Source organism: Syngnathus floridae, chromosome 14, assembly GCF_059516105.1.
Source record: "Syngnathus floridae isolate MCC-2025c chromosome 14, RoL_Sflo_1.0, whole genome shotgun sequence".
In the NCBI taxonomy this organism is placed as follows: domain Eukaryota; kingdom Metazoa; phylum Chordata; class Actinopteri; order Syngnathiformes; family Syngnathidae; genus Syngnathus; species Syngnathus floridae.
Genome location: NC_142426.1, coordinates 2,993,785 through 3,008,074, shown reverse-complemented (window position 1 = coordinate 3,008,074; position 14,290 = coordinate 2,993,785). Strand labels below are relative to the sequence as shown.

Here is a 14,290-nt window from a genome sequence, read left to right as displayed (position 1 = left end):
GTAGTACCAGGGTAGAGGTTAAAAATAGCTTTTAGTCACTCTTGGGATCACTGTGTCACAAGCTCAGATTGGGAGGAGGGGAGGAAAAAACAGGCAGGCCATTATTTCAAACTTTTTACCAATTTTTTTTATTTGTACATTCACCACTGATAGGCGTAATCAAAGAAGAAATTAAAATTAAAATAAAAAATAAAACAAAGCATTTGTACTAGAATGCTAAAATAAAAACAATATTAAAATCATTGGTGAGAAAACTGAAACCAGTACAACCTCCCCTTGACAGCCTGTATAAGCCCAACTTGGTGAGCACGTCGGAGGACGCCAAGAGAAGGGAACGAACATAGATGAGATAATAATAAAGAAATCTGGTGCGACAGAAAATGCGCCGTCTCCAGTCTCCATGTATATATTTTTTTCTTTTCCAGACAGCCGGAGAGAGGAACACTGCATCGCCTAAGAACAAAATACTCCAAAGCTGCCTCAGTTAAAAAGGTATGATTAAAGATGTCTGTACAGAATGCCACACGTTGGCCACATTTCAGCGCATCGCTGCACAGAGACGAGTTTGCTCTTCCTCTGTCTCTCGAGGCAGGACGGCTGAGAAGATTGTTGGTTTCCATGCAGCAACAAGTCCTCCCCATCCAAAGTGCAAGCCTGTTAAATGTGGAGTCAAAGAGCAAATGATGGCACCAATACTTTTGGTCAGAAGGGGAAGATGAGGGAGAAGGAACGAAAGGACCCAGCGGTCGTACTGCTATGCTGCGTGGAGGAAAAAAATCTAAGAAACAGTGCTGGCAAATGCATGAAATGAAGGTCATTTACATCAAACCTCGACAAGGAGTGACTCATACAACAACACTGCAACTTTTCTGGTCCCCTATCGACACGTCTGCGTGTGTGCACGTGTGCTTTGAGGTGAGAACTAAGAGGGAGGGAGGGTGACGACGTGGGTTGGTCCTTTGCTGGGTCTCAGTTGGAAACAAAGTACATGTAGTGGAAGGCAAATGGAAGAGGGGCCCCCGGGGTTCTTAAGAAAGTTCCATCAGCTGATTAACGCCGCCTGTCTCGCGGGTCGCTGCGGCTACGGGAGCGTCTGCTGCCCCCATCTCCGCTGGCCCCCGGCCTTCGGTAGCCATCCCTGTATTTGTCAGTCTCCCTGTCCCTCTCCCTGTCCCTTTCTCTACCTCTGTCCCTATCCCTGTCTCGTTCTCTCTCTCGGTCTTTGTCTTTCGCCCCCTCGCTCCGCTCTCCTGTTGCAAGAGCACCACCTTTGCTTTTCTCCTTTCGCTCTTCTTTGCTTTTTTTCTCCTCCTCCTCCTGCTGCTGCTTCAGTCGTTGTTCACGTTCCTTCATTCGCTCCGCTCTGGCGGCTTCCCTCTCGACAAACTGAAAAGGAGATGAATGAATGAAGCGCTGCTGAGATAAAAAGTGCATCCGTGAGCAGAGACAAAGCGCTTGTACCTGTTCATCTGTAAGTGGAAGCCAATAGATGCAAGGAGTTGCTTTAGTTTTCCGAAAAAGATCATCAAGAAGCTTTGCTGGGGGTTCCTCGGCAGCTTTCTCTGCAAAAACAAACACCGGTCGGTACAAACAGTCTGGCTTGCATCTGGCTGGCGTGTGTACAGCGTGCTGGTGGTGTCTCGTGCCCGTCCGTACCTTTCTTTTCAGTCTTCTTCTCCTTGCTCTTCCCCCTCTCCTTGCGCCGTCTCTCCCTTGAGCGTGACCTCCGGTGATCTCCCATTCCATCATTTGCAGCTTTTCCAAACTCCCGGACCTTGTCGCGGTCCCACTCGCGCTCCGAGCGCGCCTTCTCCCTGCGCTCCATTTCCCGCTCGCGTTCGGCCCACTGGTCTCGCTTGGGAAGTAGGGGAGGCAGGCTGGCCGCTTGAAAACGGTTGGAAGTCGGCCACTGCTCCTCCGTTCCCGGTTTCTCCGCTGCGCCCAAGCCTTTGTGGAAGTCCAGCTAAAAAAGCGCAGGCATGGTCAAGCAAACACCTTTTTTTTTTTTTTTTTTTTTTTTTAAACAGAACAAATGGAACTCGTGATGGATTACCTCATCCTGCTGGCTGAAGTCTACGTTAAGAACTTTTGGGTTACTCTGAGGCCACTTGACTCCATGGAGAGCTTCTCGTGTTGCAATCGCCTCCTCCGAACTTGAATACTAGAGGAAGCGAGGTGGCTAGTTTACCCAGACTGCAGTTGTTCAATGAAAACCGCACAATTAAAATGAACTCACAGTGACGTAGCAGTGAGATTTGATTTTGTCAATCCAGAAGCCGTCCTCCACCAAGGTGCCAGTTCGGCCCAGCAGTTCCTTCAGTTGCCCAAGAGTGAATGGCCTCACCTAAACAGCATCAATGCATAACACACTCACTCATGCATTGCTATTCAACCAAGACTGAAACATTCAGAGCTCACAGACATTTGTTCAAACTCAGCAAGTGCACAGTACACCAGGTCCAATAAGAGAATCTATTGTCTCAATTAAGAATTACAAAAAAGTCAAGAGTTTTTTCCTGAAATGGTGAAACGAGACACACACAATTGTGGTGAGTGATCCAACCTATTTGTTTTCTCACCAGGTTGCTGACGTGAACAATGCTGGAAACTTTGCCACGTGGAGGGGATGGTTGTTGTGTGGTGCGTACGGGGTCATCAATGGTGATGGAAACGCCCAATTTTTGCTGACTGATGGAGCGACGAATGAGGGTGCTGTTTTCGACCACTGGTAGAGAGATGGGAAAAGAGTCAGGCGAGTGGTTGAAATCCATCACCATCATACAACTTGCTAAATCAACAGACACAGGCACTCTTGTGCATATGGCACAATATTTCTTCATCAACAATCCAATTGTAGTGATTTTCTCATCTACCACCCCTAAGTACATCTGCTTCACTGGAGCACTACCCTTCATTTATAGAGAAAATGTACAAAAAGTAATCATACTTCTTCGTATCCCTTTTCATGCATATTAAAAAGGACATATGTAGGAAGTGTATCAATAGGCGTGTGTTGTTTCTATTTGTTTTGGTTCAGGTGGATCTTGACATATCTGGAATGAATTAAAGAAAGAACAAGACGAATATATATTACCAGTGCTGATTTCTCCATCTTGGGTGGGTTGGACTGGTGACTGGGTTTCCATGTCTTCCTCAGGTTTGTCTTCATGAGATTGGGTCCTATTGTGGTCTCCCTGAATATCATTTTCCTCTACATGCTCACATCTCCTCCTCTTGGTTTGTTTCTGTCCATTCTCTTGACTCTTTGAAGGCACCTCCTTCGATCCAGAAATGAGGTCAGCTCGGCGTCAATCGGGTAAGTGGCAAAAGGCACACATTCAACGAGCTGTATACCGTACTTGGGTGACAGTGCGTCGGATCTGAAGGTCCTGCTCCGAAGTCTCTTGACTTTCTTCCTCAGTGTCAGACAGCACAACTTCCTCAGGATGCAGGTCCACAACAGCATCTTGGACTGAACCCGGACGGACGTCAGGGATCAGAGACTGGGAACAAAAGATCTTTTAAGTATTTTTCAGCCACGGAAGAAGTTAGTCACAGTGTGTTGTTCATACCTTGAGTGAATCTGTGGTGATGCTGATGGAAGGTTTCTTGGCAGTGACCGCAGTGCAGGAACCCCACCTCCTCTTGCGACCACCTGCAATCCCAGATTCCTGATCGCCATCTGTACTGCCTATACCTGGAGAGGACTTATTGCCTGTCATTCATTGCAGCAACAAACAGCGTAAGAAGATTGAATCCTTGAAATCTGTGTAATAAAATAAATGAACGCATTGAACAGAGATAAACAGACGATATACGTACTGCTAAGAGAGATCTTCCGAGGTGAGAAGGTCTTGTATGCCTGAAAGACAAGGGGGGGGGAAATGTAACCCAACGTAATGGGGGAAAGATGAACGTGATACACAATGTACACAAAGGTATGTTTGATAGATCCCATAGTGCTGTATCTCAAACACTAAATAAAATCTGGGTAGCATTAGACAATACGTGTGTGTGTGTGTGTGTGTGTGTGTGTGTATATATATATATATATATATATATATATATATATAAAAAGATGAACAATTCTTACATCCTCACTGGCCTCCACAAGTTTCTCTGACTCTGCCATAGCAGACTCAATCCCGTGGCTTTGTTCCATTTCATTCGCATTAGAAGAAAAGGAGAAAATACATTTTTGCACGTTAGTCATGAATTAAAATAACAAATGATTATTTTAAACTTAAGTGGGGAGTAATAACAAATCTTGATACAAAAAAATAGTTACTTACATATAATTTGATTACTGTAAATGTTTTTATTGTAATCAACAGGTTCACCATGCAAACAAGGGGTATGATCTTTCAACCTCGTGCTTTACCCTGATTTAACACTACGGCAAATAATATGGAATTCCTCCAGTTGCTACAACTGACACGTAAACTAAAAGCAGGCGACGAAACGTTCCCTAAAACCGCTGAAAATACTACGTGCAATCGTGAAAATGAGAAGCATAGTAATACATCCGCAGTCCGCCTCCGGCCCAAGAGAAACGTTCCGGAACGGTGACGCAGTGAGCAAAATGCCCCCCTCTGCTGGTGCCACCTCAAGGGAGCACAGTAGTAACTATTAATCCAACTTGGCAACGAACGCACGAGCAAGTGCGTCGTCAAAAAATAGAAGAGCGGCGGCGGAGTGCCGCAGCGAGCTGAGCTCCCTCTCCCCGTCATACCTTCCTCCCACCACAGGTTATTCTTCTCCGAAAGCGTTTATGGCTACCTCGGCGGCCAGCGGTAGCATATCAGCGACGACGGCCTCGCCCGCCATTTGTCTTATCGAATTTTAACTTCATTTTTTCCCCAAATCTTAGACCGCTTGCAAAAAAAAGCATCGAAGGTGCCATAGTTATGTCGCAAAGATCAGGAATCAGGACCCACGTGTTGGCTCCAAGGCAGCCACGACTATTGCCTGATAGGAAATACTTCTGCAGGGAACAACATTTCTCGATAACGCAATCTGTCTTCACACAAAGCCAGTGTTACAAATGTGACTTTGTAAAATACTAATACTAAATAAAAATAAATAAATAAAACATTAAACAATTAGTAACAAGTGACTGGTCGCTAGGGAAACAAACCTTTTTTTCGCGTTAGCGTTTCGTGCAAATGCATCTTAAATGCTCATGCACTCCTCAACAGAACAGAAAATGTTCTGTTAATTTAGGAGAAATCTATTTATTGAATGAAATTGAAAGCTAACCCCAAAATTTGCAGATATTTAATTATGCTTATAAAGTGCATCAATAAAGATAACAATACTATTATGGTGAGTTCAACTTAAGTGTCAATAACTGCAGCATGTACTCCACAACATACCTGGATGCCACCTTGTTAAGCTTCACTGTATTATTTTGTTTTACACAACATCCCAACTTGATGAGATTTTACGGACAGACAGACAGATGAGCCCACTATACCAAGACATAAAACCACACCTTGATTCATCCTTTCGCTCCAATCCTTCACCGTCTTTGCTTTTCATCCCATCTCCGGCTGTTGTTTCAAGGAATGGTTTCTAGGATATTATGTGGCACCACAATGTTTAATATATGAGTGAAAGGAAATAACCAGCCATTAGAAACCATTGATTGGAGGAGAAAGAATGTCATACAAAGATAATATTGATACATTTTAGAAATGGAGCCACTAACCTTGGCCTGACTAGCGTCATCATCTGCTGTGCTTGTCTTCTCGACAGACTTTTGGGTTTCTTTTATGCTGTCATCTTCAGCCACAGCAGTCACTTGACACTGGGGTGAAGTACTGTCACGCTTTCCTTCCTAAAAGCAAGTAGCAGAGAAATGATTTCCTACCTGTTAATGTACATTCTGTGTCATGTCTGTAGTTTATAGAACTGGAATTCATTTATTAGCCCAAGGTAGCGCATGCTGCAAAGTGGCTGTAAATACGAGAAAAAAAAATGCTTCCATTTCGATTTCCTACCCTTCTATTCTTTGAAGTGGAGATTTTATCATGAGAAGAGGAGGATGAGGAAGACGAGCGGGATGACGAGGAGCCGGAATCAGATTCAGAGGAAGCCGAATCATTGGAGGACGAACGTTTTTCTCTTCTTTGTACAGCGTTTGCTGGGCTTGCAGCAACTTTGTCTTGAGTCACATCTTTCAACGTCTTGGTGCTTTCCTTGGCCAGCTCATCCTGCCTCACGGAACCATCTTTTGCATTCTCCTGCGATGCTTCAGCTGCTAAACCTTCTTTGGAACTTGTTTTGTTGTGAAAAGCAGACTCTTCCTCAGAACGGCACCCCAGCAGACCCTGTGTTTTCGTGCTAACTTCCTGCTGAGCAGAGGTTTGGCTCTCCCGCTGCTCTCCGAAACCGGCAGGGGAGGAGGAGAGAAGTGACACCTGAGTCTGGGGCGTATCGGAGAAGGTGCGATGCCGTTTGATGACCATGGAGGTGGTGGACTGGGCCTGAACGGGAGGGTCTCTTAAGAAGCGGAATTTCTTCAGTGATGACTGCGGAGATGCCAATGGTGACCTTGATTCCGCTGCTTGGGATTCACTCGGAGCCATTGGAGCTTTGGCATCTTCCTGGACTCCTGCCACTGTTTTTCTATCTAGTCCTGTGAAAAGGGGAGGAGCGGGAGAGGTAAGAGAGAGTGGGAGTTCAATGTCCAACTCCTTGGCTGTTTTCTTCTCTAACATTTCCTGTCCACTCGCCCTAGCCACTGCTATTTTGTCCTCAACCCGGTTTTCAAGAGCCTCCCTCTCTTGATCCTTCCTATCAAGATTGAATGGCTCTTGCGTCTCTGTTCTATTGCCCGGCGCTAGTGGCTCTTGCTTTGCGCATGCTCTCGCCAGACGCTCTTTTTCTAGTCGCTCTTGCTCGACACGTGTTTTCTCCAGATGCTCCAGCCGCTCTCTTTCCAGGCGCTCTTGCTCCAGTCGTTCTTGCTCCAGGCGCTCTCGTTCCAGGCGCTCTCTTTCTAGACGCTCTCGCTCCAGGCGCTCTCTTTGCAAGCGCTCTCGCTCCAGATGTTCTTGTTCCAGGCGCTCTCGTTCAAGGCGCTCTCTTTCTAGGCGCTCTCGCTCCAGGCGCTCTCGCTCCAGACGTTCTCGTTCCAGGCGCTCTTGCTGCAGGCGCTCTTGCTCCAGTCGTTCTTTCTCCACTTGCATTCTGTGAAGACGTTCCTGCTCTAAAGCGCGTTCTTTCTGCTTCCTCAAGGCATCCTCTCTCTCCCTTTGCTCCTTCTCCATTGCTTCTTGTTCACGCTGTTGTTTATCCAATGCTTCTCGCTCCTTCTCGAGTCGCTGTTGCTCTAATTTTTCCCTTTCTAACCGTTCCTGCTCCAATGCCCTTTCTTTTTCTTTTCTCTCTGCCTCCAAAGCTCTCGCCCTTTCTAACATTTCTTTCTCAAGAGCCTTTTCTCTTTGCTCTCGTTCCCGTTCCAAAGCCTGGACTCTTTCTAACTCCATTTCTCTGGCTTTCTTTTCCATCTCCTCTCGTTCTCGCTGGAGACGTTCTTGCTCTAAGGCCCTTTGCTTTTCCATCTCCCTTTGCCTCTCCAGCGCCATGGCTTGCTCTCTTGCCAAGGTTTGCTCTCGCTCTTCCTGCTTCCAAGCCAAAGATTGTTCCCTTTCCAGCCTCTCTCTTTCTGAAGCAAGTTTCTTTTCTGACTGCAGAGCTTCTCGCTCTTGTCTTTCCAAGACCTGCTGCCGCTCAAATCTCTCCATTTCCTTCTGTTCCCACTGAAGTGCTCGTTTGCGCTCTTCCTCCAAAGCTCGCTCTTGCTCGAGGCTTCTTAGCCTTTCTTGTCTGTGCAGCTCAAGGACCTTTTCTGACTCCAGCTCAGATTCCCTCCCTTCCACGGTGGAAGTCTTAAGCACACTCACAGGAATATGACTTTGAGCCGAATGTGTTCCGATGACGCCCTGGTTTATGCCTGTTCTCATGGAAACTGGCACGTGACCTGCGGTGGTCGCCAATGAGAGACCCTCAATGTGTTCTGTGCCACAAAAAGATGTGGCTATTGATGGATTGTTGTCTTTCCTACTCCCTTCTCCATTGCCACCAGGCCAAAAAGCCCCGGAGAAAGCGCCTTCGGACTCCATTTTACGTGCCAGAAGACTTAATGGGCCGGGTTTACGCTCCACATGTCCACTCCTTTGTGGCTCCGGGCTGCTACTGCGACTACCACTGCTCGAGGAACCGGAGCTGGAGTTACTGGGTGAGTGCCTTGCTGGGGCTACATCGAGACCAGGAGGGCTCTGTTTTGGGGTGTCAGGCAAAGAGAATGATAACTCTGGAGGTGGGGACGGAGGAGGCGTTGGCTGGCGGAGTTGAGGAGATAAAAGGGAAGGGATGTGCTGCGGCTGCTGGGGTTGGCGAGATGCTCCACACCTCTCCCGAGTTGAGGGCCCTCTGGCTAGTTGTTTCGGTGTTCTCCTGCGAACGTTACTGCCCCAGTCATCGTCGTCATCCCCATCCTCCTCGCCGTCCTCACTATCATCATCGTCACTGTCGGCTGGGAAGTCGCTAGCCGCAGAACTTTTCTCCGGTTGATGCTCATTGCCGGGAACGTGCATGGTAATGGACACAGAAGCAGGAGGAGCAGACATGTGAGCTTCCTGGTTGTTATTAGCCTCTCCCTCAGTTACTGCAGAAAAGCGGATCCCTCCATCAGATGGCTCGGGTGGCTTGTGCTGGTCAGCCGAGGCTGGGGTCACATCCTGAGGAGAAATTGTAGGACCAAAAAGGTTTGCAGTGGCATCGCTTGAATTTTGTAGCAGTATTTGACTCGAAGTTGTTTTTTTTATTTTTATAAATATATTTTTAAAGGAGAAGTCAATCGCCCCGAAAATCTTTACAATATGTTGTATGTGCCCCCATTTCCTATGCCTGCAAGTATATTATTCCCATGCTGCCGTTTTATTGTATTTGAAAACATACAAATATTTATGAGTCATAATTCATGGCCTCACTTTCCTATTGCTATTTGCATTAACAAAACAATGTAGATCGCAGACTGTCCCGTTACAAATAATTACACCCTGTCAGCAGGAGCAAAAATCACAAGTATGCTCCTCACTGATATAGACAGCTATTTTGTAGCCTCCACAGGAATAAGCGGTCAAACCAACAACTGGCTTCTTATGGCTGAGCAAGCCACAAAGATGGCTAACACCAGTTGCATTGCATGCATGGGTCCAAGACCTCTTTTGAAAATCATACCTGCAAATATAGTTCCTAAGTGTGCTGTTGTTTTAATGTTAAACTCATCCATTTCACCCACTCATGATTGTTTTAAATGGGATAAGGTTTACCCTGTTGCCTCTATGACAAAATATAAACCCCTTTTTTCGTCCGATGTAGCTAAGGGTAATTTTACATGCATTAGATTACCTGGTACTGGTGAGAAGCTCGGCGCCCTACCTACTCCATGGTGTGAGTCCATGACCAATGTCACTGCCCCTTTTTTGCCCATTGCTCGTAGTGATATTTGGTTTTGGTGTAATAGTAACAAACTTTATGATAGGTTGCCTTTAAACAGCTCTGGAATTTGCGCTTTGGTAACCCTATTGTTTCCTGTTCATTTGATACCAATGTCCTCTTATGATCTAACATCTTTTGCTAAGTCCGTAGTGCCCGAATACTGGCCGAAAACGAAGCAAAACGCCGAATGGCAGGGCGCAGCTAATCCAACTTACATAGACGCCATTGGTGTTCCTAGAGGAGTACCGGATGAGTATAAACTGGTGAATCAGATAGCAGCTGGTTTTGAATCCGCCCTGTGTTGGTGGTGTACTCTTAACAAAAATGTTGACAGGATTAACTACATCCGCTACAACGTGCAGAGGCTTGGAAACTGGACCGAGGCGGGTTTCAAGGCGGTCCACTCCCAACTGGCCGCTACTTCCCTCATGGCTTTCCAGAATCGAATGGCCCTTGAAATGCTACTCTCAAAAGAGGGCGGTGTCTGCGCCATGTTTGGTGAGCAATGTTGCACATTTATTCCAAATAATACTGCAGCCGACGGAAGCCTGTCCCATGCCCTTGAGGGTCTGAGGACCTTGAATGGGAGGATGAAGGAACACAGTGGGGTGAACACGGAGGTTTGGACCGACTGGTTGAACGTGTTCGGAAAGTACTGCACCCTGGTTTCCTCGGTCCTGGTCTCCATTGCCGTTTTCTCTGCCATTTTGACCCTGTGTGGATGTTGCTGCATTCCTTGTCTCCGATCCTTAATTAATAAGCTAATTACAACTGCTATCTCTCCACCAGCTGAGACTTTTCCGTTGCTCCAAAGGGATGACCTTTCGATCGACGGGAGTTCTTTCTCTAGTGACGACTCTGTCAGCGAATCCATTGTGGTAAACCTGTCCGATTTGTTTCGTGACTCTGGCTTTGACGATTAAGACTCAATTTCCTCCCAAGTGTAAGTTAGTTCTTGCGAAATGTGATCCCTTGGCTGAAAATCTTTTGAAGTGGCCATATGGGTGATAAGTTAGTCCCCGAGAACTTATGATAAACAGGGGGGAATTGTTAGAAAAATTGTATATATATGTTATCATGCGTTCTCTAATGAGTACTTATTCACAATGTTACTGTTCAGTATGCTTGCTGCTTTGCCTTGCTTATTCTTATCTTGTACAACAGAACAGAAGGATTACGGCTGGGTCAGGGGCGAAGACTCGAAGTTGTTTTTTTTATTTTTATAAATATATTTTTAAAGGAGAAGTCAATCGCCCCGAAAATCTTTACAATATGTTGTATGTGCCCCCATTTCCTATGCCTGCAAGTATATTATTCCCATGCTGCCGTTTTATTGTATTTGAAAACATACAAATATTTATGAGTCATAATTCATGGCCAGGTTTCCATAGGCATCCACTTTTTGAGCAGCGGGGTTGATTTTCGGGAAAAGTCATCATTATAACAGTAGTCATTGAGTTATCTCATTGTTCTAGCAGAAACAATCTCAATTATTGTCACTTTACTTGCTCCAGAACTCAAGTAAAATGGCTTCCGAAATTGGCCAATGCGCGCAGAGGAAATTCCTCTATTGGCTGTTGCGACATCCGCTGACTTCGAATAAAACCGCAACACATTTTCAAAACAACGTGCCCGCACGAGTGTCAAGAGGCCTTAAGACATTCAACTTGGAAGTGCTGCATGGATACAGTCCATATGATAGGGGAAAGGTCTGACCTGGGTTTGCGAAGGACATGCAATGCTGTTATTCACGTCTCTGCGTTCCTCTTGTTCTGTTTGCAAAAAGTAAATGAATTCAAAGTGGCATCATCATTAACATACGTGCCCGGAACAAATTGTTATTCCACTTACCGTTAGTATCATTGGCTTGAAGGGCCTCTCTCTCCCGAAGTTGGCGCAAGAGCTCTTGTTGTTTCGCCAGATACTGCTGAATGAGGCTATTCTGGCTCATTTCCTCGCTAATCTAAATGCAGAAAGGTTCATGAAAGTAAGTTGCAAGTCATTGGGCAATCGTACCTGTATACCTTTTGAAGATGGTGACAAGAATTACACTTGTTAAAGGTGGAGTGCACTGTTATGAAGTATATGTTAACACTGTATGACCTGACAGAAGATTATAATTTAAAGAATGTATGGAAGAAAACTCCCCCCCACCTTTTCATAGTCTATTAGCACCCTCTTTAATGAAAAGTTAACACTGCACGGAGAATGTGTTGCAACAGTAATTATCTGAAGTAATCAATGGCATATCGATGGAATAATCGATTCTAAAAAGATTTGTTAGTGACAGCCCCAATTACAATTACATGTTTAGCTTTACTAGCAATGTAACAGCCATGGTTAGTTCATAGCGGTTTGTTTACATTCACATTCTTACACTCAGAGATAGACTGAAAAGAGGCAACATTCAAATAATGCTATGCTAGCAGTTTCAAAACTGCAACACGATGAAGCTTTGAAACACTTGCCTGAGAGTTTGGCTGCAGTCCATCGTAAGGAGTGAAGGTCTTCTGCAGGTTTTCCACCATAAGAGCCTGTCATCGAAGGAAAAATATAGTATGGTTGCTTATTGCACAGTAAGGGCAACAAAGACAAAGCTCCCAACCAATATTATCAGCTATCAGGAACTACTTGGATATTCTGTCAGAGCAAAAACTGTTGCGACAATGTAGCAAGTAATTAACTACTGCCGCTCAATGTGTGGGCCCTCCCGCAGATGAGACCACAAGTTTTGAGATGCGTCGACAAACTGTTGGGTTGCCGTTATATTTCACTGGGCATTTAAAAAGGTTATACACGGCAACTGTCTTGTCAAGAGCTCCTTTCTTTTCTTTTTTTTTTTGCAAAATCCAAAACGCTCACACACAAGCAGACGCATTGTGTCCTCTTGTCTACTCTTCCCTATTGCCATTATAATCTCGGTTGCGTACTTCACGTATATGGCGGCGCCGACTGAAGACGTGATCGGGTGAAAAACTAAATTAAGTTAATTCAAAACAAATATTCAAATTTGAATACAAAATAAAAGGATGTTAGGAATTTGGGGTCTAAAAAATAAAAAACTTGAATGCGACGTTACGTCGTACTCGTCTGCAGCTGGAGGGCAGAGCGAGCTCCCCTCACAGCTCGCTATTTATTCTTCATTTTGCATTTTAAAAGTTAAATGTATTATGTGTTAAAAGTATTTAGAAGCAAGGGAACTGTTTGGCGGTCTGAGGGGGCTCATAATGGTATAACACTGAAGGTGTAAATCCTTCCCAAAACAAAATAATAAATATTTTCAATTTTGAAAATAATACCAATAAAAAAGTCAACCTTTTTTTGGCCGATTGAACTAATTGCAGGCATTTTTGGGAACGATAATCAAGGGAACATTGAAAGGAGCAACTGGGGGTCAAATCTGGGTCAGGGTGATCCAATTGGGTCCCTAAGCAATACCTTTCATGATAGTTGCTCTTTCCCAGCCACTGTCATGGGAAGGGCACCACATCATGCGAGTAACTCGCTGTGACAACTCCCGACCAAAAGGAACTAACCGAAAAGTCTAAAATACATAAATAGCTACATATATATACTTGCAACATGTGCCACAGAATATCAACATCTGGCACCACTAAGAGATTATAGAATGAAAATCAGATCATGTATACTATGTTGGTTTTACCATCAACGGCACACTTGATGTTATTGCATTGTTAAACTCTTGAAATATACTTATGAGAATGAAAAACATAATCTACAGAGGAGAGGAATGTAAACGCCAAATAGAAACACAATTGATGATTTTTAGGAGCAATTACGATTTTAAAAAAAAACAAAAAAAACCAACAACACTATTGTGTCAATGATAACATTTGGTTGATGGCCGATAGAAAAGTAAACAATCCAGCTCGTCAATGACCTACGGCAGCTCAAAGGCCTCAAACACATTTGCAGAATTCACAGACCCTAAGTCGTCAGCACATTGCGAGAAGTAATAATTAAAAAAGATTACTTCGATCATAACTAAACAGTCTTTATTTAGGCGTTGAATATGTGTTAATCCACTAAAATGAGGTAGTTGTTAACAATTAACCAGACTCTCGGGTGTTTCAGACAGAGAGTGTAAACAGTAGAAATCCACCGAGGCCACTGCTAAACTCACGGCGCTAGCCACAATTGCCAATGAGCTAACAGGGAAACATCACATTTCGAGACGTGCACTCAAGTTTACTTAACTCTTTGTGTGATCGGTATGTTCACCAACACGGAACGCAGTTAAAATAAACACAGTAAAAAATGAGTAAAAATGTAATCGACTGGAAATTATGAAACTCTAGCGACTCCGCTGTTCAACAGTAACGATACTCGGATGTCGGCCCTCGAGAAAGCATCAGCCCGTCTCATCGTTATCCCCAACTCGCTGCAATGGTGGCCGCACAACTGCTAGAGGAACTCACCCCTTTGAGTCTTTTGACAAGAGCATTCTTTTGTCCGCTTTTTGGCAATCCCCTTTCCTCAAGAGCAGCTTTTAAGTCTGCTACACGAAGAGAGTGGAGCGGTCTCCCGTCCAGGGTTACGTCTTCGAGGTCCGCCATTTTCCGTTCCTCTGGACCGATTCCAGCGAGAGCGTCGAGCAACGCCCTCCTACAGACGACGTCATTGCTGACGACTTCCTCCAGCCATATTCAAAAAAATAAACGTAATACTTTTAGGGTTTTTTTTCACCATTTTCTTCATAACATATTATTTAAACGTAAATCTATTTTGGTTTTACATTTGGATGGTAGAATGGTTTGAT

General features: G+C 44.8%; 1 protein-coding gene across 1 annotated transcript; it reads right to left on the bottom strand.

Annotated features, from left to right (window-relative positions):
- Positions 1-101: 101 nt before the first annotated feature.
- On the bottom strand, positions 102-14,118 carry acin1a (apoptotic chromatin condensation inducer 1a). The gene is made up of 18 exons (XM_088396357.1): positions 13,950-14,118; positions 11,979-12,044; positions 11,362-11,473; positions 11,227-11,282; positions 6,003-8,747; positions 5,711-5,839; positions 5,495-5,574; positions 4,094-4,151; positions 3,823-3,862; positions 3,573-3,715; positions 3,360-3,503; positions 3,095-3,278; positions 2,580-2,725; positions 2,237-2,344; positions 2,054-2,161; positions 1,657-1,963; positions 1,462-1,562; positions 102-1,386 (listed from the first exon to the last, which is right to left on the bottom strand). The coding sequence occupies exons 1-18, from the start codon at positions 14,085-14,087 to the stop codon at positions 1,051-1,053; spliced, it is 5,001 nt and encodes a 1,666-aa protein (XP_088252483.1). The 5' UTR covers positions 14,088-14,118; the 3' UTR covers positions 102-1,050.
- Between the last annotated feature and the right edge of the window lie 172 nt (positions 14,119-14,290).